The sequence below is a fragment of the Harmonia axyridis genome, chromosome 2 (assembly GCF_914767665.1).
Source record: "Harmonia axyridis chromosome 2, icHarAxyr1.1, whole genome shotgun sequence".
NCBI lineage: Eukaryota > Metazoa > Arthropoda > Insecta > Coleoptera > Coccinellidae > Harmonia > Harmonia axyridis.
In genome coordinates, this window is record NC_059502.1 from 54,238,750 (window position 1) to 54,255,992 (window position 17,243).

The 17,243-nt window shown below is 33.9% G+C and overlaps 1 protein-coding gene across 2 annotated transcripts; it reads right to left on the bottom strand.

The window, feature by feature from the left end:
• Positions 1-1,362: 1,362 nt before the first annotated feature.
• On the bottom strand, positions 1,363-16,819 carry LOC123672737. 2 transcript variants are annotated; one of them, XM_045607000.1, is made up of 9 exons: positions 16,436-16,819; positions 16,184-16,375; positions 14,073-14,415; positions 10,674-11,417; positions 9,293-9,653; positions 8,659-8,896; positions 7,478-7,687; positions 2,525-2,805; positions 1,363-2,377 (listed from the first exon to the last, which is right to left on the bottom strand). In XM_045607000.1, the coding sequence occupies exons 1-9, from the start codon at positions 16,589-16,591 to the stop codon at positions 2,209-2,211; spliced, it is 2,694 nt and encodes an 897-aa protein (XP_045462956.1). In that variant the 5' UTR covers positions 16,592-16,819; the 3' UTR covers positions 1,363-2,208. The 2 variants fall into 2 exon arrangements, with proteins under 2 accessions (XP_045462956.1, XP_045462955.1); XM_045606999.1 differs by having other exon boundaries at positions 10,674-11,420; positions 16,436-16,817.
• Between the last annotated feature and the right edge of the window lie 424 nt (positions 16,820-17,243).

Sequence of the window (17,243 nt, forward strand, 5' to 3'; positions counted from 1 at the left end):
TTGAGACCTTTGTGAACATTTCATAAATGAATTGTCTATTTTATTGCCGTTCTGAAATGGTATAATAAACGTTATTATTTTATTGGGTGCTCAGACTACTTTTTATTATTACAACTGAGGTACTTATTTCAGTGAAAGAGAGTTTTAGGGATTTTTGATTGATACCTAATAATGGTTAAATAAAACACAGTAATATTTTCACTATTTATTTTAAATTACAGTTAGTGCCCGAAATGTCCGCCTTCTACACGAATGCACGCTAAACATCTTCTAATGAAAGATCGTTTGATTCATCGCGCATATTTGGCTTGATCAATATTTCGAGCTGCTTCGTTAATGCGTTTGCGTAATTCTGACTGAATTTATCGGCTTGTCATACACCATCTTTGAGACATCCCCAAAGGAAAAAATCTAATGGATTTAGATCAGGAGATCGTGGTGGCCAAGAAATTGTACCCATTCGTCCCATCCATCTTCTCGGGAATTTTTCATTTAAGTAATCACCTACCTGTCGTGCGAAATGTGCAGGGCAGCCATCATGTTGCAGCCACATCCGTCTCCTGCATTCTTGCAGAAGGCGGACATTTCGAGCACTTACTGTAATTCAAAATAGTGAAAATATTACTGTTTTATTTAACCATTATTAGGTATCATCAAAAATCCCTAAAACTCTCTTTCACTGAAATAAGTACCTCAGTTGTAATAATAAAACGTAGTCCGAGCACCCAATAAAATAATAACATGTATTATACCTTTTCAGAACCGCGATAAAATAGACAATTCATTTATGAAATGTTCACAAAGGTCTCAATACATTTTTTCTTCTCCATAACGACTGAAACTTAAAGAAAAGAGTAAATGAATTTGCAAACATGAGGATTATCCTACTTTTTTTTTCTAAATTATGCAAGATGGTAGTTTATCTCATAGTACAGCTATTTGCGAGTAAAATAAAAAACAATGCCCAAGGAAATAACAAGATTTGTGATCACAGCATTGAAATTAGTTAGTAGAGGTGGAATTTTCAGAAAAAAATGAAATTGTCCGATATCTCGAAAACTATGATATTTTTACTGAACATAACTTTACATTTTCTGGGCGGCCATGACCTCCCCTATTCGCCAGTACAGGATTATCCATTAATTACGACACACCTGTATATGGCAGCCAGATAGAAAAAATTGATTTTGACCCTAAATTCTTCATCCGTAAATCTAACCCAATCGTTCAAGACCCTATGTGAATTAAAATTCGTAAATTTCAGACAATTGGCTAACAATAACCCTGAAAGGAGTGTGTAATAATAAACATAATGTTTATTTCAGCCAATAAACATTACTATGTGCATAATAAGAGAAAACCTTTTAATTTTTCGATTATATTTAAAGTCAAATCTACTACAATTCTATATACAAAATCATTTTCTGGTACTGAAAAAAATGACAAAATCACTAATGCAACTTATATAAACAATAAATTATTCAGTTCAAATATATGTAAATTACGATTTCCTATGAACACCATATATATATATATATATTTATGTAAAGACTACAAAAATTTTCTGAACAGTGGAAACTGAAGAAATCTACATTAATTTCTCATTTGTAGGCTTGTAAAATGGCTATATACAACAAATTATCAATATTTACAGAATATTCATTAATAGTAGATTATCTGGCATCTACTCCAGTCCATATTAGAGACTGTCTTAAATCACAAACTTAAGAATTATAAAAACTGAAAAAATCACGGCGGAGGAATTTTTTTCGGAACAACTCATATTTAGTGTTTGTTTGAAATTTAATTAGAAAAAAAATTAGCAGATCTATTTCACTATATGGAATACAATAATCATACATAATCTTAACAACTATATGATGAATGTGTATTGAAAATGTCAATAAGTTTAAAAATTAAATGTGTATTATAACAAATAAAAAAAAAATCATTTTGAAATTTGACTAGGTGTCGATCAATTCTGTATTGGCAGTTTATATCACTCAATATAAAAATAAATGTAATTTGTAAAAATAAAATTTGAAAATTAATGATTATAATATTCATAATCACTGTAAGTGTGGAAGCACATTTAAATGATATAAATGAACATTTATCAATCGATGGAGGATATTTCACTTATTTTCACGTGTGTTTTAGATAAATAGATTCAATTTTAAAATGAAATAAATCTGTTAGTCAAAGTTGTTATTCAGGGTGGCTGTAATAGATGTGAGAACTGTAGGCAGCTTCTGTTCCAAACCTTTTCTTACAGAAGGGACATGGATATTTAGATCCTTCGCATTGATTCTTCTTATGGAAGTAAAGGTGGGATTTATTTGCAAACGATTCCCAGCAACTGGAGCACTTGTATGTCCTAGAAAAAAATGGGAAATTTTCAAATTCAGATGGATGAAACAAAAATTCATTTTATTCTTTTGGCTCAAAGATTTGAATCAAATAAACTATTGGTAGATTTTTAAAAAGAGAGACCGAGATTAAATTCGGACTAGGATCAACTTACCTGTCACTATCTGGGGTTCCAGCTAACATTTGCTGTAGTTGTTGTTGCATCTGATGATTTTGTTGTTGAGTTTGTTGCGGTGAAGATTCCCTATTCCTAATGCTCAACTGGGGATTGTTTTGCACTAATTTCATAACGTTCGGATTAATGTTCAATCTCTGGTTGGGCTTCTTAGAGATAGGAGTAATACTAACTGCAGGACTGAGGTTGGCTGTGAAAGTTTCTTGAACAGGCTCGTGGATCTCTACTTCTGGTTCAAAATCCATCGGCTCTTGTTTCACCTGATCAATTTGGAAGATGATATATAATTAGTTGATTCAAAAAACAAACAATAATTGCTTTTAATCAAACTGTGATGATTTTTTCAAAGAATCACAAAGTTTATAGCTCCACCATTATGAGCAGGAGCAAAAATGATTTTAAAACTACATGACGCCAACATCGAATTTTTCTCGGTAAATCAGATCAAAATATGTCATAATACGTCCATTAGCGATGAAGCGCATTTCTGATTGAATAGCTACGTCAACAAACAAAACTGCCGCATTTGGAGAGAAGCTAATCCTCAAGTGTATGTCGAAACACCGTTACATCCAGAAAAACTGGCTGTTTGGTGCGCTTTATGGGCTGGTGGAATCATTGGTCCGTACTTCTTCAAAAACGATGATGGCCAGAACGTTATGCCCGCCACTCACGAAGCGTTTCTTCAAGCGTTTGGTAGCAAGCGTCGAAGAGATTCCAGCCAGACAGCTCGGGACACGGCCGTACGACTGTAAATCAGAGTATGAACTTGACTGCCCGACTGGAATCTCTTCGACGCTTGCTACCAAACGCCCGAAGAAACGCTTCGTGAGTGGCGGGCATTACAGTCAATGGTGATCGGTATAGAGCCATGATTACTAACTTTTTCATTTCTGAATTGAACAACCATGATGTCCAGGAGATGTGGTTCCAACAAGACGGCGCAACATGTCACACAGCTCGTGCCACAATCGATTTATTGAAAGACACGTTTGGTGACCGCTTAATTTCACGTTTTGGACCTGTGAATCGGCCTCCAAGATATTGTGATTTAACACCGCTAGACTACTTTCTGTGGGGCTATGTAAAGTTTTGGTCTATGCGGATAAGCCACAAACCCTTGACCATTTGGAAGACAACATTCGCCGTGTTATTGCCGATATACGGCCAGAAATGTTGGAAAAAGTCATCGAAAATTGGACGTCCAGATTGGACTACATCCGAGCCAGCCGCCATATGCCAGAAATCATATTTAAAATCTAATGCCACAAGATTATCTTGCGGATAAATAAAATTCATGTCAATCGAATAATCCATCGTTGTTTTATTGCAATTTAAAGTTCTATAGCTCTAAAAAAACACCCTTTTTTATCATACGGAATAGAGCTCTGGGGATGCAGCAAGCCAACAAATACAAAAATCCTCCAAATATTTCAATCCAAGACCTTGCGAATGATAGCAAATGCTCCATGGTATGTATCCAACCAAACATTCCATAATGATTTGGAGATCCCATATGTTTGTGAGATAATAAAACAACATTCCACTAAATACGAGACCTGCACCAATGATCACGAAAACTCACTAGTCAACGAACTTTTCAATCTCACTCATACAAGAAGACTCATAAGGACATGGCCAGAAGATTTTTGTGGATAGAACTCAGTCTTCCGTGTAACCGGATGGTAACTGTCTCAAATCAAGATCATACAAAATATTTACTTATTACTGTATTGAGTAGATTGTAAATTTGCAATAAACTAATAAAAAAAAATAATATTATAGGTCTAGTATGAGGAATTGTTATTCAGAATACACCTGATAGCAGAAAACTGCTACTTTGGATATTCCTTTATGTACATTACATACAATTCAGTGGTAATTGAGTACTCGTAATTCGTTCATTTTTTCTTTTGTACTTGTAAGCCACTTGTTGCTTTATTGGAGTAAGAAATATATAATTATAATGTCGAAAATATACTAACTGACAAAGAAACTGCAACATCCAGAAAGAGCTGTTGAAATTTAATTTTTTTTTTTTTGGTAAAACATAGTATAGCAAAAGATTGAATTTGGAGAAAAATCGTGAAGGTTTTTTCAAGTCATTTTTGTTACTTAAATATTGTAGTCGTTTTTTGCAATTTTTTCAAATTTTACAACAAATCAGCTGTTCGAGGAGATCCAAAGTCGATGTTTAGTTGTTGTTAAAATGCCTAGAGCACGTGCACTCGGAATTTATCGCCAGCTAAGTGAATTTGAAAGAGGTCGAATTAGTAGTCTACGAGAGACCGGGTTGTCATTTGGAGAAATCGCTAACCGTACGAACAGATACAGATAAGGTCTTTTGGACTGTAGCATTCTCGACTCCATTTTGTGTTATCTCTGACGGTTGAGCATCGCCGGCAACGATTACAGTGGTGCAGAGAACGTCAACATTGGAATGTGGAATGGCATCAGGTCGCCTTTTCTGATAAATCTCGATTTTCCTTGGGTTCACATGATGGCCGAAGAAGGGTTAGACGACGTCTGGGAGAAAGACAGTAGGCGTTATGGTATGGGGTGCTATTGCACATTCAAGTAGGTCACCTTTAGTCTTTATTCGAGGTAACATGACAGCGCTGCGTTACCTTCAAGTAATATTGGAGCCATATGTTCTCCCTTACCTTAACCGGCTCGATAATCCAATATTTCAGCAAGAGAATGCCTGACCTCATGTTGCCAGAATTAGTTTAAACTTTTTCGAAGCGACACGTGTGAATCTTTTGCCATGGCCGCCCAGATCTCCCGATCATTCCCCCATAGAGGATGTCTGGGACATCAAGGGTAGAAGGCTTGAAAATTTACCCCAGCCCCCACGGACTTTGGCGGCTCTGAGATATGATATATATTTCACTTATTTTTGAATGATTTGCTGGTGTATTAACAAAAAAAAATAAAAAAAAATTTCAGAAATGTTATGTGAATAAATAAAAATGTTCCAATCTTTGGAGAGTTGGTTAATAGACCAGAACAATTAAATAATGAATTCGATTGATTTACAATGAAATTGTACGTAACTGTAACGACCTATACAGGGTGTTTCCTAAACATGCGGCAAAAATTCAGGGGGTTGTTCCTTGGACTATTCTAAGAATATTTTGTCCTTTGATGATTTTTGAAAAACCTATTTGTTTCGAAGATATAGGGGAAACAAAATTTCAGTAATAACATTTTATTATGAAAAATTACATGAAAATTCAACTCAACCTACAAAAACTGTTGACAATGACCACCTCTAGCCAGCATACAAGCATCCAATCTTCTCCTCATTGACTGCCGAACCCTTTCAAAAACACCAGGATCATTTCTTATTAAGTTACACCCAGCAATGATCCGATTTCGCAAGTCTTCCACATTTTCTACTGGAGTGGTATAAACTAATGATTTTAGATGGCCCCATAGGCCGTTTTTAGTAATTGGAATGTTGTTAAACAAATTTAAAAATAAATTGTACCTACTTAGTAAACACAGTGCGGTACGCATTTTTATTTAAACTATTATTAATTTTAAAAATATGAAAAATGTTGTTCGCCCTGTATCTTCGAAACAAAGAGGTTTTTCAAAAATCATCCAAGGACAAAACATGCTTAAAATAGTCCAAGGAACAACCCCCTGAATTTTTGCCGCATGTTTAGGAAACACCCTGTATATCTAGTTCAGTAGCCCAGTTTTAATGAAGAGATGTGGAAGCGCAACTCTTCAATAAAACTAGTTTGGAGAGTTATCAAGGGACTTTCAAGAAACTCCTACCGATGAGAGGGACCAAAATGCCAATCAGTAGCACGTGTACTATTAGTGACCAAATCGACACATGGTATTTCGATAAACAATCGAAGGTTTGGTCCGTATATCGCCAAGAACTTCCGTACGGTTACTAGTGGTTTTCAATGTTTCAGATTACTTGCTCAACCAAATTTTTTTGACAGAATTTTGGGGGTTGTAATAATAATAATAGTTTATTGATCCCTTATGACATAATATCCAAAATGTATGGGACAGGTCCAATGGTTGGTCTCTTTTAATTTATAAACAACTAAAAGTTCTTAATGGCTCTGAAGAGTATTTGTTTCATAATTAAAATAATAAAGTTTTTGAGTGTTAGATGTCATGGAAAATGTTATAATCCGAAAATTGAAATGACAACTGCCAAACAGAGTGGGCGTGGTTACCGATCCTAACCAGAATAAAAGTAGGGTTGCTCTGGTGACAGATAACTCATCGAAGTTTGAGTAAATAGTCACTGGTTTTTGAGGAATATGACATATACGTACCACCAAGTTACTAACCATAGTAACTAAGGTGATATATGGACCATACACCAACTAGCATACAGGAATTTATTCAAAAGGACCGGTAAAACAATAAATTCCCTGCTCCCTAATAAACTTCTGTGAACTTGAAAAACCCTTGTATATTAGAAATATTCTGCTTTTTGCATACATCAAGCGACTCAATAAACTAAAACTGAGTAAAACTGCTCATTTCATTAATACCCCTATGGACCGCACTGGTCTATGTAGATCATTAGATAGATAATTAAACAAACAAACGTGGACTATTTCAGCCAATAGGAACAACCAAATCGACACATTCCGGTCTCAAAGACGATTCGCTAAATACCGCGATTTAATTGAAAGTATTATCAGGCAATAAATTTACTGGCCCCAAAGGAATTTCTGGAAACTTTGACAACCCTTGTAAAATGAATTCTGGCTTCCTCCAAGTGACTTTGGACATACTATACATGGATGTGCGGACGGGACACGTAGTTTAGCATGGTCTGAAATGCATTTTACAAGTTTTAAAATCGGAATGCATCTCAAAAGTTATACAATGCTTCCGCTATCTCCGGTAACGAATTTCAAAATTAACCTCTTTCTGAAAGGATCTTACCTCGGCTAAGTGTGCAACACTTTGGTGATGGTACGGTTCTTGGTAAGCTGGTTTGATTTTATGCTGCTGAAGGGCTTGATTACTTAAGGCCGGCGGTATCATACTTTCAGTCTTATGAATCCTCATATGACTATTTCTAGAATACACAGTTGGAAAGGGGGTGTTGCAAATGTAACACACAAACGGCCCTTGAGATGACGAGGACTGCACCTGAAATTTCGAGATCACCAAATAGAAAACAGGGTTTTAGTCTCTTTTCCAAGAATTTCATTCAAAACAGTTGAATTTATGAGGTTGCAGCTCAGAGGAAAGAAAAGATAGAGGTGCCTTATAGCATTTGTTGACATCGCTATGACATTTTTGTTTACAAACACTTATAATGTACTGCGTTGCCATTCTGAGGAAGAAGTAAACTTTTCTCCGTTCTGTGGCATAGATGTTTTGCAAATATTCTTTGGATTTGGCAACACTGTTCTGTTATTGTTATTGCACGTGACAACTAGAGCGACGTTGAGGGTTAACTGTTCATTTTAATTTCACGTTTGTAATGGGCATTATTTTTTACAAGTTTGTGAATTTTAAGTTACATATTGTTAATTATAATCATGGTAAAACCTCGAAAAACATGTATTGTGTGTAAAACATCGGAAATGAAAACCTAACCTATCATAGGTAAGTTCACGTTTTGAGTCCATAGGCGTAAAATATATCTCGTCTATGGCGTAGTATTTGTGAGATATCGAAAACTTAATTCAATGCCAACATTTGTGAGTTTCCTTCGAATTTAGCAAAATATGGTGCCACGCGTTAAGATTGCAAATGAACAATTTGCCGAAATATGCATATGTTTGTTCCAAACATTTCAGCACCGAAAACTTAATAAGAGGCAGTAAGAGAACCACTGACTACGCCACTGAAATGTTTACCGACCCTCTAGTTGTCAATTTTGCAGGTTTGTTGTTGTCCTATCTCACTTTATCATCATACTGTTGCAATTGATTACAATACAACGCTATTTACTTCTAAGGGCACCTCTATCTTTTTTTTCCTCTGAGGGTTGCAGTTTTGACTAGACAACGAATTAGGGGCACACGATACAGTTATTCGTGAAACACAATCCATCAACATCAATCTATACTGAATTTCATCGATATCGAAGTGGCAGATATAAATATTCTTACCTGATCCCTTAATATGTGTTCTGGAATGTATACTTCATCTCTGTACGGCCCAGCCTCCTTCGCACAGCTACGTATTGGTCTTCCTGTACTCGAAATACTTGGTTGCTGCTCTCCGTTCGGCTTGTTACCAGATGTTAGATAATTTCCTAGCATACTGTTATTGGCAAACTGATTGTAGTCGCAATTTTTACTGTGCATATTGAATTCGTCCAGCTTGAAGAATACCTTGTAGCATTTTCTGCAATTAATAACGTACAAAAGTTAAGTACACTAAAGAGTATATTTGAGAAATGATAATATACAAAAACCTAAATTAGATCTATCTGAAGATACAATTTGAAACAGTTATAATGACAACCATGTATTTTTTTGACATTTCTTATGCCGTTTGTGTTCAATAGATTATGCCATTCAATCATGGAAAGATGCACATTTTAAATTTTTTTTATTAATTATTAAATTATTTTATCAAAATCAGAACTTATTTGTGAATACTGTAAGATTTAAACCAAAACTGAAACCTTGGCTACACCAGTGCAGTGTTGCCATTATAACCATTTTAAATAGTATCATTCCTAATGGAAAACTCTTTAGTAAATATAATAAATATTTTATGTATATTTTTAGGATTTACCTGCAGAAATAGGCTTGGTTGCCAGTTTTAGATTGCGAAGTTTGGAACTGCGGCTGATTAGACGTATATGATCCAGGAGACTGACTCTCGCTATATTCCATGGGCTCCTGTTTAACTTTAATCTCAGGCTGCGTTGATTTCTTATTTTGCAATGTGAAGTGTTTGATTTCAATTGGTTGCGGTAAAATGGGTTCAATAGGCTGTTCTCTAGCCGAGTACCTTTTCTTAGGAAAGATTACCTTTGGAACAATGTTGTTATTTTTGCTTGCAGCAAATACTTTAGTCGAGTATTCATCTTTGTTCTTGACATGAATTTCAACATGCTCATCATAACGGTTTCTTTGCTTGTTGAATCTCATACCTGAAATAATGAAATATTGAATATTCAAAAACCACCAACAAAATCACTTATCTAAACATTAAAACAAAATAATGTTAATGTTTCGGTTTATTATTGCTAATAATAATTTTTTGAAAAAATTATGGCGAGTAGATTGTTGGATTTTTTACTTAAGTTCAAGATTATATCAAGATCACAGCATGGTTTCGTGAAAAGTAAGGGTACCGAAACTGCAATTTTTGAGCTAACTCAGAGAGTTATAGAGATATTAGAAGGCGGAGATATACCAGCAGCCCTACTTGTTGACTTGTCAAAAGCTTTTGATCATGTAAATCATGAGTATTTGATGTACAAATTAGAGATGTATGGTGTGAGGGATGTTATGCTTTGATTGTTCAGGAGTTATCTCACAGGAAGGAAGCAAAGAGTAGCAATTTCTGTGGATTCATCTGAGTATGTTTCAGAGGACGTGATTGTGGATGTTGGAGTACCGCAAGGAAGTATTTTGGGTCCTCTTTTGTTCACTTTGTATATAAATGATCTTCCTGCCTTGCTTGCTTGCGGACAAAATGTTGAACCCCTATATATATGCTGATGATACCAACGTCTTAGTGACAGCAAAAGATAAAAGTTATCTGATTTCCAGGCTGACTGAGGCAATGGAGATCATAAATCAATGGTGTCAAAATAATGGACTATCACTAAACACAAGTAACATGTCTTGTCATTTTAATTTTAAGATTATTGCCCATGAACATTTTCCAAGGCATCTGACACTCAAGCCTTTATTATTTTAATTATGAAACAAATACCCTCCAGGGCAATAATTAAGAACTTTAGTTGTTTACAAATTACAAGAGATAATTAATAACTCCGAACTTCTGTCAAGGCAAGTGGCAAGTCCGTATATACGAAATAGGGTACCTGAAATATTGAAAACCGCTAGTAACCGCTTGAAATTTTCGGCGATATACGGACCATACCCTATGTTTAGCAATCAGAAATTAAAATAATCAACAATCGGAAAGATTTAGTACTCACCACAATAACGACAAGTGTAATAGCATGCCATCGAAAAATAGTGAGATTCAATGGCCCAATTATCTTTAAAACTGTATCTGCATAAGGGACAGAATCTTTTGTTGACCCCGCCGACTCTCATGGAGTGATAAAAGGCGCGTCTCTCCTCCTTGGCATAATCGGATAAAGGTAAACCGTCAACGAAAGGCTTGCCATCGATCAGCGTTACTTCTCTAGTTTCTTCGTAGTTCTGCCCGTCTCTCTCTTCCGACGATCCTACAGGTATCAAAAGACTCTCTTCCTCCTCTTCAGGTTCTACTTCGACACCTTCAACCAGCGTTTCATTTTCCATATCATTCTCACCTTCGACTAAATCATCTTCGGATGTCAACCATTTGTTGCGAATATCGGCGTCGTCTCGGGATTCGTGCCACAGGGTGGGAATATCAACTTTCTCACCTAATTCAACGTTCAAATGTCCTACTTCGTGCAAGGCCAGGAGCTTCCTGTTCTTGAATTCCAACCCGCAATAATTGCATGAAGTCTCCACCAAAACTGACGTTTGATGTTCCCCCTCGTATTCAGGGATGTTTTCTGTATTGATAACATTCAAGCATAATAGCAATAGAGACACAGGATTGTGAATGTATTCATCTTCATGCTCGAATTGAGATTCATAAGAAACAACAGCCTGAACTGGAGGTTCTGGTTCGGGTTCCTTTACGCTTTCGATTTTTCTCCTCTTGGCCTGTCTTTCTTCATCTTCTTCTGAAAAATGATTATTTTTATGTGGAATAATTACTTAAATGAGCAACATCAATGGGAAAAGCTCAGACGTCCAAGTTTTTTGTGCGCTTATTAAATGTAATTTTTTCAAGAAATTTCGCATGAACCTTCGAATCGTTATAATAGAGTACAATAATTGCTCAATTAACAAAGTGGCATGCCATGAAATAGCTGTTTAGCTAGAAGGCATACTCTTCCACAAGTTATGTTTCGAAGTTTAAGAATGAGCCTTATGTATGAGTATTATACATTATTTTCTCAAATTCACAGAAGTTTTATTGAAATTAATGAAATATTTCCATAAATACCGTTTAGTGATTTTTACATTGGAAAATGTTGGTTGGCAAAACTGTTTCTGTATAAGAAATTTGACAGATAATAGGTAAATCCGTGACAGGAGAGTTCCCAGTACCAATTTATATTAATGAAATATAACTATGGAATAGATATTCCAGCACGATTTTGTTCTACAAGGTATGGCAGAATTAATGGATTTGGTACAGAAACCAATATTGTTGAGGAGATTGTAATTTAATTCTATAATAGCGAAAGCATAGTAATTTTCTCTAATTCTGTGGCAAATCTGATCATTCTGCCATACCTTATAAAACAAAACTATCCTGCCACGGATTTATCTATTATCTGTCAAACTTGTGATCACTTCTGCCAACCAAAATTTATTAATAAAAAAATCACTAAAAGTTACTTATGGAAATATTCCATTAATTTAAATGAAATTGAGTGAATTAGAAAAAATACTCAAATAGAAGGCTCATACTAACATTCAAAAACTCGCTTTCTTGAATTTTTAGCTTGTGGAAGAAATTCAATGCCTTCTGCACTTGTATTATAAATAACTGTATGGTACACATTATCCTTGAAACTGAAAAAATGGAAGAAAATTGTAAAATATCCAAAAAAGCAGTATTGTAAAAAAGGTCACAAAACTCCTTTGGCAAAAAGTACCAATATTTTTTGTAGTGGATGTCAGAAATGTATTAATGTAACAGTGCTGCTCAGATACTTTCCAGATATCTCTGAAACATTCTTTTTGGTCCAAACTAAATATTCAATACTAAAGACTCAAATGATAAGTAAGAAAAAACTCTACAACAATGTACCACCTAATATACAGAAAATACAAAATGTTGGTTGATATACATGTTAAAAGATTATGAAACCTGGAATCGCTTCATTTCTCTTTATATTTGCAACATGAGTGATTTGAAACGAAGATTATTATAAACATCAGTTATTACCATAAGTTGGTTGAGTATTTGAAGCAAAGATCGAACAGATATCAGCCAAAAAAAGTTCAAAGTTCTGTCTGAAGAAGATATTGTGGAATCTATTCATGAGGTACCAAATTAGGCGTTTTTAATGTACAAAGTTGAATTGATATGTGGTGAATTTGGAGGATGCTGATGGCAAAAACTTGTGAATATGCCAGTAACCCACATAGAATATTAAAAGTCCGTTCATTTGGTAAATGTACAGGGTGTTTCACGTAAGCGAGTCACTGGAGCTTGTGGCTTAACCAAATATGTTATCGCAAAAACTATCAACCAAGGTATGGACAGTTATAGAGGTAAAACCATTTTGCCCAAAATTTTTTTTTGCAAATTTGACTGGTTTTCAAGAAAAGAAAATTTAGGGACAATTTCTCAACAATTATTCCTTCATTTGAACTCCCGGTTTTCTGGAAAACAGAAAATTTTTCCTTGCAGAATATGCCTCATAATTATTTTCCTATAATTTCCTAAATGTCCAATCGATTTTGAATCTGAATATGTAAATATAGTGGTAGCTTTTTATTTTTTTTAATCAATTTAATTCAAAATCAACTTGAGAAAATTCAGATTTAATATTCAGAAAATATATCCATGTTGTCTGAGGTTCAATAAATATTTCATTGCCAAATTTTGAAGTTTTCATTCTCGATTAGGTATAATAAGAGCTAAAATATAAAGCATGCATTTTTACTCAAAGCTCTCAATATGTTTACGCTTAAAGGACTATTTCCAAAATAACACTTTTTCCTTCAAGAGTAAACGTAATGGGAGCTTTGAATTAAAAATTCAGGCTTTATATTTTCGCTTCTATTATAATCGAGAATGAAACTTCAAAATTTGACAATCAAATATTTATTGAACCACAGACAATATGGATATATTTTTCAAATATACATTATATTTCAGATATAATAATTACAACAATCATAATTTTCAATCTCACAATGATAAGTATGAAATTTTGCATGACCATTTGTGTTGTTATTTCATATCGTCGGCTAAGAGTGTAAATCTGCTAAGTCCATTTTGAACAATTTCACAGGAGACCAAAAAAACCGTACAGTACAGTGTTATAATAATAATAAGAGAGTTTATTCATGAAAATACATTCAATAGAGTTTATTGAATCTATTTTCATGAATAAACTCTCTTATTATTATTATTATAACACTGTACTGTACGGTTTTTTTGGTCTCCTGTGAAATTGTTCAAAATGGACTTAGCAGATTTACACTCTTAGCCGATGATATGCTATTTCTAAATTTCAGTTCGCTAGAATATTTTTTCCATTATAGTAAAAACAAAATTTCATATGGGAATAATCCAACAGAAAAAGACTTACCAATCGAGTCAATATCACTCTGGAATTCAAAGCATTGTGAACTTTCAGTGTTAGTGAATTCAGTCATACTGCTGCACAAAGAATCTTCAAGTTCGTGATAAAATGCCTGGCTCCTCTTTCTTTTACTTCGTAATACTTTGTCTGTTATTACTATTTTATTTCTACTGAATGAATCTGCAATAGCCTGGTGTAGCTCAGCACGTAATTCAATTTCACTATCAACCTTGTGAGCATCCAATATCTCAGATCGGCAATTACTACAAAATGTTATGAGACCTTCTGTTGATGTTTGCTCATCTTTTTGATATTTTTCCTCTTCCGAGTTCTCTGAATCATTTTTGCACTGTAAAGAAAAAATGAAATTGGAAATATCAATCAACAGAGATATTGTTTTATTACACCTCTCTCAAACAAATATAAGAACAATTGTATAACAAGTTGAATTCAATTGATAGAAAACTGTCGCTGCCTGCGATTATTTCAATGAAGTTCACCTAAACCTATTGGATTTCAACATCAGAGTAAGAATGCCACTAAATCCTACTCAAATATCACACAATTTGAAAAAAAAAAGTTAAATAAAAACAAAACTAAATTTTGGAAATGAAATTTTATATTTCCATTGAATATTAGGGTGCATCTATGCAACGTCGAATAACATATAGTATTGTAATCATTAAAAGGATTATCCTCGGTTACTAAATTTCTGTCAAAATCTTTAATGAGTATACAGTACATTCGTAGACCTATTATATATGGATTTCGCATTGGGGAGGGAAGTCGGAAGAATGAATAAGATGGAACAATTTTTGGACAAGCTGTCAACTCTCTTGATTTATTGCCTTAAAGAAAAAAACTATATACCTCTCTGTTTAGAGGGTTGTTAAAGGGACAGAGCCTTCTGTACCAATACTTCTAGCAACTTTTAGTCAATTCAACCACCTCAGAGAGGAAATCAACCCAATTCAGAATCCTTAAGAATAACGGAACATCTACCTGGTAGTAACATTAGAAAAAGATGAATAGGAAATTTTGCGTGTATGAGTTGTGTCAAAGTTTTCATAAAAACTGGCCTTACTACTATTATAACTTCCTCATTGTTTTCAGAAAAGATCAGTTCCTATGTATATGACTTTCTAAATTAAGAAAAACCAATAAAAAATATACCACCATGTTTTAAAAATTTTTGAATGATCTCCTGGATGATTTAAAAAGATTTCAAATTTCTTCTGAATCATGGATGAGTGGATGTTCTTTTTTATCTGATGAAAATATTCTGTAGCATAATCTTTCCGAAATGACAACTGATTCAGGAGCAAATTCGGAATAATTTCCAAAAAAATATTTATATATTATTTTTCATCGAGATATTAACAAGTCCAAGTCATTGTGAAATTAAATCCTGTTGTCCCCACAATCTCAGAAAGAAATATGGTCAGAAATTTCTCTACTCTTTATTCAATTCATTATAACATATAAACATCATGTCTTTAGATTTTTCTTTCAATCATATGATTTTGACATTTGACAACCTCAGAGTAATAAATCACCTACATATTTTATTGGTCTTAGATTCTTGACAGGTTGCCCAATCGCACATGTCTGTTCGCATCAATGAAACATAAGTTTGTCCCTCTTTAATGCTTTTTCCATGGATATTAGGTCTACGAGTATATTAAGAGTTGAAAAATGATTGTTAATATCAATGAATTATTTTCAATATTTCAAAATGAAACTCCAAGATGGTATCCTTGTGGACCTTATTGTATTTTTATCTCTTAGTTAAAACAAAATATGAAGTGCCAGTTAAATGACAAGAAACTAACCGCACACACATTACACTCATTAGATCTGCATGAAGAACATTATGGCTATTTGTTACATGTTAATTGTAGTTTGATGGTGCATAAATGCACTTATTCCAAACATTAGTGATAAATGACAATCCTTTTATCCTGTTCATATATACTTTTTTAACTAATTCAGAGGTATATTTATATTTAACATAATCAAAATAAACCATAAATTATGATTGAAAGAGGAAACCTTGAAATTAACAATACTACTAACAATACTATATTCTCTAATACTCAATAACCAATTACACTCACCTCATTTTCTGCTGTTTCGTCATCGTTACTGGGATATTGTAATACTTCTTCACTGTTTTCACCATTATTTTTAGTAGTTTTTTCACGATTTTCATCTATTTCCTGGCATTTCGTTTTGAATTTAATGAGAGTATTCAGGTTTTCTAAACAATCAGCACAAACACTCTTAGAATAAGGATCAGTCTTCTGTACCTGAAACATTCATTTATTGACAGACTGTGGAAATCAATATACTGAAGAACTTGTACTTACATTTAGATGAAGATATTTTTGAATCAGCGTGAGTATTTCTTGTCCATCTTCATTCTTATCAAAAATGCTAAACATCTCACTATTTTCATCGGATTCACAATTGCATAGTCTGCAAAGATCCAGATGAATATTATTCTCAACACTTTCCACCTCCATGATTTTTGTAATAAATAGTTGTATAGTAAAAGGATCAATCAGTTAATGTGATTCCTCGGTGTCAATGTTGACACGCTCTGTTTAGACTAGCCATAAAGTACACCAGAACAATCAGATAATGCAGAAATTACACAAACACCGCCATTAACAGCGTCTAAAAATCGACACCGGCGAACAGATGCTTCTTCTTAATTTGAAGTATGTAAAATTCTTTTTCTTGAGATCTACAACATAGAGCCTTAACCAAGATCTCAAGGAATTTGAAAAGGCAACACATTTTTGGGGAACTCTATGGAATATTTGACATACCAACCACAGAACACTGAAACACTTCCCAATTCAAGGATAGGCTGCGCCCTCTACAATATTCGTTTTCATGTGTAGGGAAGATATAAATAGAAGTATTTCAGGGTTTAATTCAATAAGAAATACGAAAAACAATAACATAGTTTTTTTCAGTTCAACAGAATTTTTTCGTTATTCAGAAGCAACTCTAAATAATAGGATTTCAATAGAAGGTGAGTTCATTGTAATTTATTTATGAAATGAAATGAATTTATGAATAATCATCCATTATCCAAAAAACAAACTTTTTAGTGGTCTTGAATGCCGGTCATATCATTATAAGTTGAAATCTGGAAAAAGATTAGCG

Coding starts and splice junctions, on each gene's coding strand:
- LOC123672737 (XM_045606999.1), bottom strand. CDS start 16,591: ATGGAGGTGGAAAGTGTTGAGAATAATATTCATCTGGATCTTTGCAGA. Junction 8,897..9,292: donor AACCAAGCCTATTTCTGCAG/GTAAATCCTAAA, acceptor TATTAATTGCAG/AAAATGCTACAAGGTATTCT. Junction 2,806..7,477: donor GTGTTGCACACTTAGCCGAG/GTAAGATCCTTT, acceptor CAAATTGATCAG/GTGAAACAAGAGCCGATGGA.